Here is a 15987-nt window from a genome sequence, read left to right as displayed (position 1 = left end):
AGTCTGGACAAAAGGAACAGAAAACCCCTCTGAATGCAAGACAGTCCCACCAAGCAACCCAGTATTCTCAGGCTCTTCCACCAATTTCCTTCCCCATGTTTCTACCTGATTGTATTTTTTTTCTTTAGATTTACTTAGTTACTCTATTTTTTGTCTGTGACTGGTCTTTGCTGCTACATGCAGGCTTTCTGCAGTTGCGGTGAGTGGCGGCTACCCTTCATTGCAGTGCTTGGTCATCTCACTGCGGTGGCTGCTTGTTGCAGAGCACTGGCTCTGGGTGCTCGGGCTTCAGTAGCTGTGGCACACAGGCTTAGTTGCTCCGTGCTGTGTGGGATGTTTCTGGATCAGGGATCGAACTAGTATCTCTTGCATTGCAAGGTGTATTCTTAACCACTAGACCACCAGGGAAGACCCACCTGACTTTAATTCTTTTAGACCAGAGTGTGCTGTGTTTCATTTATTACTATGTCACCCACGGCAGCTTCAACGGCATTTTGCACATCCTTGGTGTGCATTTAATGGCCTGTGTCTTCCTCTAAACTGCAGCCTTCTGATAGCGAAGACTGTGTTGTATTATGTTATATATTTCTGGAATCCAGCAGAATCTAGCATAGAGCCTGGCATGTAGTAGGTGCCCAGCAAATATTTACCAAGTGCCTTTATTGAGAATTGAACTGAGTAGTTGGATGTATGCATTTCCATGATGGGAACAGATATCAGAGTGATATCTGTGGAGCCCAGTTTTGAGGCATATGTGGGGACTCCAGTCCCACCCAGCAGCTCATCTCCAGATCTATCACAGCCTGCAGTGGTTCAGTTCTTCCTGATGTCCTTCCAACACCCTTCCCACCAATGGAAGCTCTTCTCTCTTCACCATGATGCATATAACTCAGAACCATGGCAGTCATCCCTGCCTTTCTCAAGTCTAAGCTATAGTCTTGTCATGAGAAGTATGACCTGGCCTTCTGGGCTAAATTCTGTCCCACATAAAAAGTATGAATCATCTAAGGAGACAGTCTCTCTACTGCTCTGCCCAGGGATATGGCCACTGAAATCAGTGGGCTGTCAACTCCCCAAAAGGAAATTGAATTAGTCATGAAAAGAGATTCAAAATCCCCCCTGCTGGCTGCCAGGGTTCAACTCTTACACTGTGAGCAAGTCTAGAGCCCATGCCCATTTTGCCATCTTGCTACCATAAAGGAAACAGGAGGACCCAGCAATAGTCCTGACATTATTAAAAGAGGCATATCACAGAAATCAAACTGTGAGTCTCTCTGTCACTTGTGGAAATATTCCACAGTGATGTTTAGCGGAGAAGTCTGAATTCATGAATGGAGCCAGTAATTCAGGAATCCCTGACTCCATTCCATTCTCTGATTCGCTGTTTGTTCTAAGCATGATCTCACCTCTGCTGCTCATAATTAAAAGAGAGATTAAGGGATTTTCCTGGTGTCCAGTGGTTGAGGAAACACCTTGCAAGGCAGGAGACACAGGTTCAATCCCTGGTCAGGGAACAAAGATCCCACATGCTGCAGAGCAATTAAGCTCCCACACCACAGCTCCAGGAGCCCCTGCACTGTAACTACTGCGCTCAGGCTCCACAGTGAAAGATCCCACATGGCAACTGCTTGCTGCAGCTAAGACCTGGCCCAGCTAAACAAATAAATACATATTGAAAGTAAATGGAGGCTTCCTTGGTGGCTCTGTGGTAAGGAATCTGCCTAGCAGTGCAGAAGACACAGGTTCAATCCCTGGTCTGGGAAGATCCCACATGCTGTGGAGTAACTAATCCTATGTGCCACTGAGCCAGTGCTCTGGAGCCTGGGAACTGCAGCTACTGAGCGGATATACCACAACTACTGAAGCTAAAGCACCCTGGACCCTGCGCTTCCCAACAAGAGAAGCCGCCACGCTGAGAAGCTGGCACACCGCAAGCAGAGAGTAGCCCCTCCTTGTCACAATGAGAGAAAAATCCCGAGAAGCAGCGAAGACCCAGCACAGCCAAAAATAAATAAATGAAGATAATATGCGTGTGTATATATATAATAAAATAAACAAATAAAATAGAGATTAAGAAATTTGCTTCACCAACTACTCCACAAAAATTTTCTAAGGATTAGAAGACTATTGAGATAGATTGAGATACCTAGATGGAAAGGCTTTCAAATAGAACTTCATCTGGGTTTTACGAACACAGCGTAAACCTGAATTCTGTTTCCTTGTCAGCCCTGGAACTTGACAAAAGGACAACCTCTGATATGCACGCTATCTGCCATCCAATGAAACATTAGAAATATGCTCCTTTGCTGTTTGTGAGAGACCAGAAGCAGACCTTGTGAATTTCCAGGTGCCAGGTGTGCCTGTGTGTTTGACTCTTGGAATCTCAAGCTTGAGGGATTACTCTCCCACTTATTTGGAGAAAGAGCCTAAGCAACTATATCGAGACTCACTGTTTGGTGGCCTTCCTTGTAAATTTCACAGTTGCCACGTCTCAGTGTGATGACACCTCTTGCCTCAACAATCTGAAACCACAGTGGCCTTCATCTGTCCTCTTATTCTGTTCTCCAAAACCAGTGCAATCACATGGGCACTTTCCAGAGACGCGAGCTTTATACCTTTAAAGAAATTTAGAAGCTCTTCTAAAAATTAAAAATGTAGTTCTTTTGCTTTTTATCTTTGTGTTTACCTTGAAGCACACACTCATGCCCCACAAAACTCTGAAGCCAACTTTGAGTTTTCAGGATATCCGCTGTGGGCTCTATTAGGCCATTCATCCATGTGGCAATTAGAACAAATCCAGGGAAAGGCTGCTTGATATGCCCGCTGCCAGCTCCTAGCATTTGGGATCTTCTCATTAACAATCACCCTACTTGAATGGAGATTAACCATCTGGGGGCCAGAAGTCTCTGTTAAAGGAATAAACAGAGGGTCTTGACGTTTCTCATTCTGCCCCTGGAGTGTCTAGGCTTCAATTTTGTTACTTTGTCTGTAGCCTGAGTCACCCAGGCCAGCCCAGAAGCCACTATCCTCGTAAGTGAGCAGGATACACTGGGAAGCACCTGCTCACCCTGCACTGCCATCGGCCTGCTGGGGGCAGTGGGGAGGGGGTGGGGGAAAGGGAGGGTCCTAAGCACAGTAGGACGCAACGTTTGCATGATTTCTTTGCCTTTAAAATGAGAGGAGTTTGGGACTTCCCTGGCAGTCCAGTGGTTAAGGCTTTCCCTTCCAATGCAGAGGGTGCTGGTTCAATCCCTGGTCAGGGATCTAGAATCCCACATGCCTCAGGGCCAAAGGGCCAGAACATGAGACAGAAGCAATATTATAACAAATTCAATAAAGACTGTAAAAATGGTCCACATCAAAAAAAAAAATAGCTAACATAAGGAAGAGATGCACAACTTAAGAAAAAATAAAAGTTGATATATGTATAACTGAGTCACTTTGCTCTACAGAAGAAACTAACACAACATTGTAAATTAACCCTACTCCAAAAAAATTTTTTTTAAATTAGAGGAGTCTTAAATGCATATTACTAAGTGAAAGAAGTCAATCTGAAAAGGCTGCATATTGTATGATTCCAACTAAATGACACCCTGGAAAAGACAAACCTGGTTGCCAGAACCTGGGATGAATAGCTAGAACACACAGGATTTTTAGAGCAGTGAAAATACTCTGTGCAACACTATATGATTGATACGTATCTATATACGTTTGTCCAGACCTATGGAATGTACAATCCAAGAATGGATCCTGAGGGAAACTATGGACTCTGGGTGACTGAGATGGGTCAGTGTAGGTTCATCAGTTACTACAAAAGTACCATTCCAGTGTGGGATGTTATTGATAGGGGAGGCTGTAGGGACAAGAATATATGGGAAATCCTTGTACCTTTCTCTGAATTTTGCCATGAACCTAAAACCGCTGTAAAAAAATATAAAATAAAATCTTTTAAGGCACAATTTTTAGGGGAGTCACCTTTTGTAGTTTCCGTGGTTCCTTCCAGCTCTGACTGCTGATGACAGTTTCTCGGCTCGGAAGGTCATTTTGTCAGTGCTCAGCGTCTCTCGGATTTTCTTTAGTGGGGATGGGGGGGTGGCGCTGAAAACCTAAAGTCTTCGAAGGAGAACAGAGAACAAGGCATCCGCTTTTGACTCAGAATGGGGGAGAGAACCACAGCTGTGCTGCTAGTTAGGAATAGAGCTGGGTCCCCAGCCCAGGGCACTTTCCAAGTCACATCACTGAGCATCCTTTGATGATAGAGCACATCTGTCAAGGTAAATTGTAGAGAGATGGGCTCCATCCCTTTGAAGGAATTTGCTTTTCCCTTTGTCTTCAGATGAAGCAGGTCTCTTGGCTCATGTTTCTATCCTCTGGTCCCATGCTTACCCGTGCTCCTTTTGATGTCCTAGGACAAGCAGGGGATACCGTGGTGGCTGGGCCTGAGCTACAAAGGCATCTTCCAGTATGACTACCATGATAAAGTCAAGCCCAGGAAGGTAAGCATGCTCTCCTTGGTGGGCTAGTGGTGCTCCGGTGGAGGGAGGAACAGGCTGAGAAGTGACAAAAATTGTAGTCATGCAGCCTCAGGGCCTCTGGGCTCCCCAGTCTCCTGATAAGCGCAGTGTATACAAACTACTCCAGACTCATCCAGTCTGCCTTCTCTGGGCAAATACTTTTCCTTCCTGTCACTAAGGAAATGGAAGCTGTAAAATTATTTAAGGTAAGAAGACGGATTTCCAGGTGGCGCTAGTGTTAAAGAACCTGCCTGCCAATGCAAGAAACACAAGAGATGCGAGTTTGATCCCTGGGTTGGGAAGATCCCGTGGAGGAGGGCATAACAACCCATCCCAGTATTCTTGCCTGGAGAATTCCATGGACAGAGGAGACTGGCAGGCTGCAGTCCATGGGGTCACAAAGAGTCAGACATGACTGAAGTGACTTAGCGCATATAGAAAAAGAAGACTAGGTCAGCTTACCCAGAGCAGATGGACAACGGGACTCTGACAGACCATTCTGGCCCTTCATTCTCTGGGATGCTGTGCTAATGGGAATGTGAAGGAGTGTCTCTCTTGAATCCTGAGGCTAATCTGAGTTTTCCCAAAGGTTTTCTTTTTTGTTTTTTTTTTAGAAAGGGGTGGGGGACCTAAAAGAAGAGATTGTGGGTCAAAAAGAGGTGAAAAATAAAGAAGCATGAGAGGCTTGCCTGCCAATCCAGTAAATATTTTCTGGCATATTAGAAGTGATCAGAAATCTGGAAGAAATAAGATCACTTGCCAAAAAAGAAAGGGAAGCTTAATAGAGTGTATAGAGTCACGGTAAAGCCAAAACAGAATGTTTGAAGGGGACATAGGACTTGGATTTTCTGTTTTCATTTCTACACATTTTTCAGACCAGAACAAATTGAAAAATTATAATGGAAAAAATGTCTCTGAGGCGAGAGCTGTCATTGAGCTCCTCCAGGCAGAGGAAAAAACGGGGAGATGATATGAGAATCAGACCCTGAAATACAGATTAAAAGTCTATCAAAACCACACTTGCTTTTGGAGGGAGAAAGCCGTATGATTTCATTATGTCACTGTAAAATGCTTTCCAAGCTGCTTTATCCACAAGCGGGATTGAAATCCACGCTACACATCCGAGCTTATTGTAGTCTATCCAGTGGACATCTATCTGCCCCTAGCCAGCTTCTCATTAAACTGATAGAGAAAAAATGGCTCTGTGTTGAGGATGATTTTCACTCAATTGATCAGTAAGTCAGTTAAGTTCTATGAAAAGATCCTGAGCCTGTGATGGAGGAATTCTTCCTTGGGGATAATTCAGGAGGAACCTGGCTGTTCCAGGGATGATTGTTTTGTGACTATTTTCAAAACCCCTCCAGTTTCCTGCTGCAATACATGATTTGGACTCTGCATTCTTATTTTTTCTTCTTTGTCTTTCTCAGTCACTGGGTCTGTACTTCTTCAAACACTCTTAACTTTCTGTTTCTTTTCTACCTCTTTCTCTATAACCTTTATAAATTTCTGTGCTTTTTTTGAGTTTTCTCTTTACTCCTTTCTTCTTTTTATTTTTTAAAACTTTTTCGTTTATATTGGAGTCTAGCTGTTTAACAACATTGTGAAAGTTTCAGGTGAATGGCAGAGTGACGCAGCCATACATGTACGTGTATCCATTCTCCCCCAGACTCCCCTCCCATCCAGGCTGCCACATAACACGGAGCAGAGTTCCCTATGCTATACAGTAGGACCTTGTTGGTTATCCATTTTAAATATAGCAGTGTACACATGTCTATCCCAGTCTCTGTAACTATCCCTTCCCCACACTCTTTCCCCAGTGGCAACCTTAAGTTCGTTCTCTTAAGTCTGTGAGTCTGCCTCTCTTTTGTAAATAAGTTCGTTTGTACATTGACTGTCCCCTCTCTCCAACATGCTTGGCTATTTTTTCTGCTTGCAAGAGCCACAGATACTCCTAGATCCTTTAACCCAGTCCTAGTAACAACGTATGCATCTCTCAATTGCCCCGCTGGTGGAGACCAAGGCCAGCTTGGACAATTGGGGTCTACAGTGGAATTCATTAAAATCCCATGGTTAAACTCCTCTCTCCCTCTGAATGTTTTTGAAAAATGTGCTAACTAGTGCTGGTACATGTTCAGTTCGATTTATTAATGTCTAAGCTTGCTTTGTTTCTCTAATTGAGGTGCTAATGAAGGTTTTAGATGTAGTGAGGTAGCCTTGATATTTGTGAAACATACAAAATGCAGCACAGGGGTTCAATAAATTGTAACTATTCCTGTAAGACTCCAAAAGAGACTTCAAAATAATGAAAAGTGGAAAGCAAAATGTGTGAATAATCACCCTTTGAATAAGAGAATTTACTCTCATTGGTTGAATTTATGCAGGTGGTGAATACATGTATTCAGTATATTCACTGTATTCAAACTGGGTTGTTACTGAAAATGTTACCTGCTTCGTGTCCTCCAAGGAAGCATTTGGGATTCTCAAGTCTGTCACTCACTGAGGGGCAACCAGGCCATCAGAGTCACTATTCATTCGTTTCTTCATTCCTTCAGAAATGTGTATTGCATACCCTCTATGCTCCAAGCAGACTGCAGGGTTCTGAGATAACACACACATCAGGTCCTCAGGTCCTGCCAGGCTATTAGAAAGAGAGGTGTAATAATTGCATCTTACAGATAAGACAGGTCTGCATGAGGGATGATGATGAGTTGACTGGGCATGGAGAAGGAAATGGCAACCCACTCCAGTATTCTTGCCTGGAGAATCCCAGGGACAGAGGAGCCTGGTGGGCTTCCGTCTACGGGGTCGCACAGAGTCGGACACGACTGATGCGATGTAGCAGCAGCACGGAGAAGGAGCTGTATCTTACAATGGTGTCAGAGGTATTGAAGATGGACCAGTGGGGTGAGGAGACACACAGGTGTGCATGAAAGCACCTTGAAGGAGAGGAGCATGGCGTGATGGAGAAGCACGTGGCACCACTGGGGCTGGAACGTAGCAGGAGAGGAGGCTGATGGGGCTCCAGCATCCAGAATCCTGAGGATTTGCTGGGAAGATATCCTCTTTGAGGCAGCAGGAGTCTCTGAAGCAGATGAGTGGCCGTTTCAGACTTCCATAGCCAGAGGAGCATCATTCTGACAGCTGGTGGAGGATAAGTGGAGTGATACAGGATAATAGTTGCAGACTGGGACATCATTACACTAGTGTAGGTCTGAACTGGTGGGGGCTTGGGGGTGGCTGTCAGTGCTGGGGGTGGAGAAGGGGAATTGGAAGAGAGATGTTTAGAAGGTGATGTGACTGATTAATGGCAGGGGTTGAGAGGATGGCAGTCAGAGGAGGAGGAGAACCTGGAACAACTCCCAGGCTTCTTGATCGACCAGATCCTGGGATGTTAGAGAAGGGGAGAGAAGAGCAGTTTAGGACACGCCTTGTCTTAGGCTGATGGGACGTTCGGGGAGCCTTGGCAGATAGGCAGTGAGTTTTCAGTTGGAGCTCGACAGTATCAATTTCCAAATCATAACTGAACAGAGCGAGGAGCGGGAGAGGTACTCAGCACACTGAAAAAGTTACAGTAGCTGTAAGTGAATTTCAGTTCCCCATCGTGACATTCCCTGTGAGGCTGAAGAGCAGACTGGGGACCGGGACACCCTGATTCTGCTATAACTTGGGGAGCCCTCTTAGGAAATAAATGTGCAATTGGAATACAAAATTAAGAACTTTGAAAAGCCCATGAGGAAAAGAGCAGAAATTTCATTAGCCCAAGGGGTATCCACCTCTGCTGAGACATGCTGTGGGCCCTAAAGACTTAGCCTGAGCTGTAATGAAGAGGTCCCAGCTTCAGGGAACACAAGGCAAGGCTCCTGTCCCTATTGCTCACAGCCAGCACCATCACCATCATAAAAGGCCACTTCTCTTCCCTGTAAGGCACCTGAGAGTCTCTGAATGCACAGATCACACTCCCAGGCTCCAGACCTGTGGATCTAAGGAGACGCAGGCACGTGGTAGTGACCACCAGTTCACATTTATATGAGTGCCCCAAATCTGTCTTCAGCGAAAGATCGGAAACTCACATGAAACTCTCAGAATGGAGAGAGGCCCCAGTGCCCCCTGATCCTGCCCCCCTCATTTCTGTCCCCACTGCTGTATGTCTAGAAAGCCTCACAGTGAATCCTGACATGGGGGCCAGAGTTGAGGATCACCCCTGCGGCCAGCAGTGGGTCCTTTCCGAACTCAGACTCAAGGAGGATCAGCCAGGCATGGCAGGTGCGCCCAGCAGGGCCTCTGCACCTGGGGAGCTGGGCACAGGGCTCAAGTTTGGGCCGGCTCTGAATGAGGGATGGCCCTCCAGGCAGCAATCACACCCTGGCAAAGGGGCCCAGGCAGAGCTCGCCACCCGGCACCCCCGCAGCAAGGAAACAGGGAGTGGCACCCAGTTCTGGGCACCTGAAGGCCCTTTTGTAGCAACAGTGCCCAGGCAGGAGTCTCCCTGACACTCTGACCCAGTTACAGCAGCTAGGCTCTATGGCACCGAGACAATGGGAGCCAGCTTTCAAGTAGGGGCAGGACCAGGGTGAGCCGCACCTTTGCCTTCAGAGGAGCTGGAGGCATCTCTCGGCGTCCTCGGCTGCAGTAGCATCAGCAGATCATGCGCACAGCCGGAAACAGGCCGTCAGTAGCCTCCTGTGAGAATGCACTCAGGTGCCTCCATAGGGGCCCTGAGAAGAAGCGAGTAGCTAGTGACGGTCCCAAAGCGGGCAGCACCACAGCTGTTCCAGCTTCTCTGGGGGTTGTGGGTACTAGTTTCCCACTCTGGTTGCAGTCTTCCCTAAATTGCTTAATCCTCACTCTTAAGTCCTGGGGGCTTTGGGGGAGATGGAGTAAAGCATGGGATCCCTCGCAAGTGGAGCAGGGAGAGCATTCTAGGCCCCGTCCAATCACTCGCCCCTATTACCTGGATCTTCTAAACAGATGGGCACCTGGCCTTGCAGAAGCACAGCCCAAAATGCAAGCTGCTGATGTTAGGGGAAAAAAGTAGCTTCTTTGCCCTCAGGGCACACCTGTCAGGAACAGCAAGGCGTGTGTGGGCATCCCAAGAGGGTGTTGTGGCTCTTGAGTGTGTTCAGAAGCTCAGAGCTATTTCAGAATGATGTGTGGCACAAGAATAGCCCCCCAGATGCCTAAAAAGCCCACACATAGGACTAAAAACAAAATACCCAAGCTCCCATCTATACTAGAATAGTGGTGCTTGCTTACATAGATGACTTTCTTTTTTTTGGCTTCATGGAGTCTTATTTGTGGCATGTGGAAGGGATCTAGTTCCCCAACCAGGGATCAAATCCAGGCCCCCTAAATTGGGAGCTCAGATTCTTTGCCACTGGACCACCAGGGAAGTCTCAAGATGAGTTCTTTCAAAATGAACAGATGGAATCCCAAACAGTGTCTGAGGATAGGTTGTAGAATTGTTTATAAGTCATTAAATCTCCCCTCACCATCAACTCTCACCGAATCCTGTGGTTTCTCTCCTTCACCCACTGATGTTTTCCCTCTCACTCAGCCTGCCTCCCTACTCCTGCACGCTTGTTCACACACTGCCAAACATGCCTCTCTTATTTACCATGATCATGGGGAGATCATTTTAGGCACTGTCGTGAGTGGGGTTTCGGAGAACGGGAGTGGCAGTATTTTCCTGTCTAGCTGTCTGGGTTTAGCAGTGGTCACAGAAGTACAGAGAGGGTTACATTGGTGAAAAACAGAAAAAACCTTGCAGTTACATAGATGATTTTCCCCTACTTTCTCCGGGGTACCACATTCCCTTTGAGCACATGTCTGCGTGTGTAGAAATGGAGCTCTTCACAGGTGAGAGATCCTTTATTCCACCAGGTACCCGTCCTGTTGAGCTTCCCCTGGTGGCTCAGTGATGAAGAATCCACCTGCCAATGCAGGAGACACAGGTTTGATCCCTGGATTGGGCAGATCCCCTGGAGGAGGGCATGGCAACCCGCTGCAGTATTCTTGCCTGGAGAATCCCATGGACAGAGAAGCCTGGAGGGCTACAGTCCATGGGGTCTCAGGGTCGGACATGACTTAGCAACTAAACAACAACTGTCCGGTTGACTTCAGGGAATCATGAAACATTATCAGTTGAACTTGTTAGTTCGAGTGCGCTTGGACACTCGAAGGAAAATATCAAACTTCATCTTGGGTTATATTTATGGCCAAGGAAAGACGCACAGGCATCAAACAAGAGTAAATGCCACTACATAAAGTGACCGTCAGTGGGGACACGCCACAAATCAGCTGGCATGTCAGTCTCAGGCAGCTGTGTTGGTACAAGCATGAGTGTTTCTACTTCGCTGAGAACATTTGAATGAAAATTAAATGATCTATACTGAAAAGACATTGTTTATTAGCTCCCGTGGAACCAGGATCACATGGGGCAGAGGTAAATAAAGCTGGGTAAAGTCGATCACAAAGGGCTCCCTCTTTTAGAGGAGGACCTTGCACTCCTTAGATCAGAGCCTGAAAAATTCTGATCTCTGGGACAATCTGCCTCTTCTTGGGAGCACGGGGACCAAAGGCTTCAGGTGATTCACTTCTCCCACGCCCGAGACTCAGTTCCCACCAGCACCAAGCTGAGCTGTGTGCTCTGTCCTCTGGCTGTAGTCTGCACTCCCCAATCCTGTGGAGAGCCTAGCCATTGAATCATCAGAAGACATTATCATTTACAACAGAAAACGCTTTCTGAATGGGGCGCCAGGAAGAGTCAGAATAAAGATCCGCCCATCAGGCTTTATCAGACACTATATGCATTAAAAAAAGAACAGTGTGAAACACGTGACTCCAAAGAAACCTTGGAAGCAATATCCAATATCTGTAAATCATCACTGATAGCTGCAGCCCACTCACCAGCCCATATTTAATGAAATCTCTCCGTCGGGGGAGGGTGACAGTGCTGGTCCTTGTTACGTATTCAACAGACAACATTTACTTATTTATTTGATGTGCAATTAGGGGCGCTCTTATGTTCACTTAGATGCACAATTAGGAGCGCCGAGGGCTCCCCTCTGAGACATTAGGAGAAGGAACCAGAGTAAATGGTCTGCCCCTTCCCCCCAGAGCAGCCAGTGCAGCTTCCTATGGTTCCTCCGAGCATTTCAGAATCGGGAGCATTAGCTCAGAGAACTGATGCATTGCTTGTCACCGCCCCAGATTAGTAAAGATTTTTGAACTGGATGAAACAATGAGACAGGAAGAGAAAATAATATTTACAGGAAATATTCCATTAACTGTGAACCAGCTCCCAGCTCACAGTCAGCCAGCCTGCTGAATTATTCAACGTGATAAGCATGCCTTTAAGTGCTTTGCTGACTTATTTTTCAGCTTCTGTTTGGATACACTTGACTCATCCTTGGGCTGCTGAGCTCTCTGCCTTGGCAGGCCCTGGGCGGGTACCTCCCTCATCCCGTTATCTGTACTCCCCTGGGAGACTGCACCCTGGGCTCCCCAGGGAGAAAGAGCTCCACGGAGTATGTTCAGCATTCCAAGCATTTTGCAGCCTTTGCTTTTTCAGTGTCTGATCAAAGGGCTCCTTTGTTGCCTCCTTCAGATCTCACTCAACACTGAGTGGACCAGGAAGCGTTCAGCGCCTGTGGGTGACAGGTCCTGGCCACAGGTCACCAAAGGGAGCCGGCCTCAAAGCTGAGGAGTGGGCCTGCTGGAGGGATGCTGGGGTGCAGGGAAGAAGTGGGGGCAGAGAGTCACCAACATCTGCCATCTTAAAATAACCCCCCAGGAAAGAAAAAAAGCAGTTGTATTCTAGGAAGATTGAGATGCTCTTCTCAAACCATAAATGGTGCATACATATATGTGCATGGTCGTATCTGACTCTTTGTGACCCCATGGACTATAGCCCCCCAGGCTCCTCTGTTCATGGAATTTTCCAGGCAAGAATACTGGAATGGGTTGCCGTTTTCTCCTCCAGGGTATCTTCCCAACCCAGGGATCGAACCCAAGTCTCCTGTATCAGGCAGGCAGATTCTTTACCACTGCACCACTTGAGAAGACATCCTCTTCTCAAAGCATGTGAAATAGCATAGCTGAATTCTCTCCCTTTGGAACAGGAATCCCAGTCTCTCCTCTCATCCAAGAATTTCAGTCCCCTGAATGTGCTAAGCTAGAGCTTCAGAACTCCAGTAGAAGGTGTTGAATATGAAATCCTTCAGTAAAATGGTCCCAGAAATACCAATTGCCCGTCCTGAGCCAGTCCCTGAAGATGATACAGTGAACAAAAGAGATGGGTCCCTGCCCTCACAGAGCTTAGAGTCTAGAGAAGAAGATGGTCAAAGCATTAGGTCTCTTAACGTCGAGTGTCAGAGTAGTGAACTGGACAAAGACAACCAACCAGTAAGGAAGAGGGGGAGGGTATGGAGTGGTCTCGCCGAAGAGGTGATGTCTAAGTGCCTCTGCCCCAAGTGTTGCACATCCCCTGAGAAGCAGAGTCGGAGGTGGATTCTCTCATAGGAGAGGTACTGGGAAATGGTCTGCAATTAACACCAAAGAACAAAGGGAAGCAGACAGGACCCGGCAGAGGGAGAACTGGAGCTGTGATGCAGCCTCAGGCAAAGCTGAGAAACTGCAACCAGCAGACCCATCACCTTAGCGCAGCATCAACCAATCACTAGATACAGGTGACCCGCCAGGGTGGGGTCGTGACCTTGGGCAAGATTGGCTCTGCACAGCTGAGATTGTGCAGAGGTGATAAATCCTGCAGTCCTGAAGGAGATGCTGATCAGTGCAGTCGCTTTTACCGCGGTGGTTCCTCAAGTGTGGCCCTTGAGCCAGCAGATCACTGCTACGTGACCTGGGAACACATGAGAACCACGTATTCCAGGTACCCATCTGACTCTGAAATTCAGAGGCTGGGGCGTGGCAGTGTGGGTTTTCACGAGTCCTCAGAAAAATTTGGAGACAGGCTATAGAGTTTGAGGATGGCTGCTCTACACACAGGTAACAGAAACTTTCTGTTGTTTAGCTTTGTTGTTAAGATAGTGTCATCTAAGTTAAAGTCAAATTCCTTCTTATAACAGATTTAAAAAGAGGTTTTATAAGCCAGTGGCCTCCATATCCACTTAAAGGCCCCAAATAAATCTCAAAATCTCAACCAAGAAGTAATTTGAGGACTATTAACTCACTTCAAGGGATTCAGAGTTGTGATAAACAGCTTATTTAACTTCTCTGTGCCTCTGTTTTTATGTCTGTGAAATGGAGGCTCTAAAACATGAGCAATAGTCCAATTACCTTCAACGTGAATATGTTTACATCTCAAAGAGTTGCCTATTCCCCGCGATAAAAGTGCTGTTGCCCTTGACATAGCAAATATTGTTACAGTCTCTTTTATGCTGAACACAAGAGGCAGGATCACCATGAAAAGCAAACAGCGTCTCTTTGTTAAGATGATTGATTTTTTTCTTGGTCACTGGATCTGAGAACCCAGGGTCCCTTGGTTCCCACAGGTTCCTCTGGAGGCCATTTCAAAGCCTGGTCCTGAGTTAAACCCTCCCCCTCACCAACTTGTATTCTTGTTGGAACTGTCTCCGTAATACTCATGCTAATGTCAGACTGTCCCTTTTGAACATGATGTCTATGAGCAGAAAATAAAAGCATGCGCCCATCCAGGTGGGTGATCTTCAAGAGCTATAAGGAGAGTCATTTCTCTGGAAAGATACAGGAGGACAGGAATGCAGTTCTCCTCTTAAAAATGTTTTGTTTTTGTTTTTGGCTGCGCTGGGTCTTTGTGGCTGCACGCAGGCTCTCTCTAGTTGTGGCAATCAGGGGCTAGTCTAGTCGCAGTGCACAGGCTCTCATTGAGGTGGCTTCTCTTGCTGTGGAGCACAGGCTCAGTAGTTCTGGTTCACAGGCTTAGCTGCCTTGCAGCTAAGTGTGGGAACTTCCCATGTCCCCTGTACTGGCAGGTAAATTCTTCACCACTGGACCAATGCAATTCAGGGAGGTCCCAATGCAATTCTTACTTTAGGAGAAGCAGATCCAAATCTCTCGTGGGTTGACCTGCTTAGAGGTACCTCTTGGGTGAAGAACTCACCCAAGTGCTATCTGATTACCAGGGTAACTCTCCAGGCCTGGCATTACCCTTTGGGTATTCTGTTCCTGCTCCCACCTCCTACTGTTATTTTCTGATGGCAAGATGTCCAATCTGGTGGTCAAGGCCCCTCATTTCTAGATCTAGGTCTCCAAGCTCAGTTGCATCCCTGGGCCTCAGTTGCCTATCAACAAGGCAGCTGCTGCAGATGATGGGGAATCTTGAGGTCAAGAGAAGCAGGAAACAAGAAATGAGGGAGAGGAATGAAGCTAGGGGCAAGCTTGCTGTAAAGCCAGAAGGGAGTCAGTCCTTCATGAAAGGAAGAGTGTAGTGGTAGAGAGAGAGAGAACACCAGTTTCTAAGTGGGTAAATCCCTGTCTGTCTCTGACTATTGTCCAGATCCACTGAAACCCCAGCTAGATCCAAGCAGATGACCAGAAATAGTTTCCCACCCTGCCCCCACCCTAGCTGAGCATCTGTCCCTCATGTGGGGTGTGAGGTCTCCCAGAGCTCATTCACCACCCGTGGCCGAGCATCATCATCTTATTAAGCAGCACGTGTCAAGCACTAGGATCACTATATACACAACCACGTTGATAGTGGGGAGGGTGGGGAGTAGGGGTCAGACTCTGCACTCTGTATTTATAGTGAAGATTGTCAGTCATGTCCAACTCTTTCCGACCCTATGGACTATACAGTCCATGGAATTCTCCAGGCCAGAATACTGGACTGGGTAGCCTTTCCCTTCTCCAGGCGATCTTCCCAACCCCCAGGAGATTGAACCCAGGTCTCCCGCATTGCAGGCAGATTCTTTACCAACTGAGTCACAAGGGAAGCCCAAGAATACTAGAGTGGGAAGCCTATCCCTTCTCCAGTGGATCTTCCTGACCCAGGAATCAAACTGGGGTCTCCTGCATTGCAGGCAGATTCTTTACCAATGGAACTATCTGTGTTTATAACATCTAAATAAACACCCAGCCAGACAGGCCAGTAGCCCCCTTGAGATTGCCAAACTTCTAAATAACTGGCAGAAGTAGACTCCTGCTACCCAAGGTGCCCCATAGACCTTGGTGTAATCTGAAAACGATAATGAAAACCAAAGGCTGTTGTTGGATCTCTGTCTTTGGTAGAGGCATCTCCAGTGGCCCCACCCACTCCAAAGGGAGCCCTGAACCAGTAGTGACTTAGGACCTGGCTGGGTTTCTCTCGCTTAAAAACCAAAGACCTGGCCAGGCTAACAAGAATATCAATGACCTGGGACTCAAAAGACACATTTCTTCTATCTCCCACTGTTCTTTTAAAAAATATTCTTTCCTAGATGGAAAGGCAAGCAGTGCATGACTTTTCTGACCTCCCAGGTAATACAGAGTCACTTTA

The 15987-nt window shown here is 46.9% G+C and overlaps 1 protein-coding gene across 9 annotated transcripts in view; it reads left to right on the top strand.

Annotated features, from left to right (window-relative positions):
* Window positions 1–15987, top strand: part of FRMD4A (FERM domain containing 4A) — a 703559-nt gene that overhangs the window by 599835 nt on the left and 87737 nt on the right. For all 9 annotated transcript variants that reach the window (XM_060397374.1, XM_060397375.1, XM_042230562.2 and 6 more), the window contains one exon: window positions 4410–4496. In XM_060397374.1, the coding sequence (XP_060253357.1) occupies window positions 4410–4496 (87 nt within the window). The remainder of the gene's footprint in view (window positions 1–4409; window positions 4497–15987) is intronic.

The sequence above is a fragment of the Ovis aries genome, chromosome 13 (assembly GCF_016772045.2).
Source record: "Ovis aries strain OAR_USU_Benz2616 breed Rambouillet chromosome 13, ARS-UI_Ramb_v3.0, whole genome shotgun sequence".
Taxonomy (NCBI): Eukaryota; Metazoa; Chordata; class Mammalia; order Artiodactyla; family Bovidae; genus Ovis; species Ovis aries.
The sequence above is the reverse complement of the archived record's forward strand: the minus strand, read 5'-3'. Positions and strand labels throughout refer to the sequence as shown.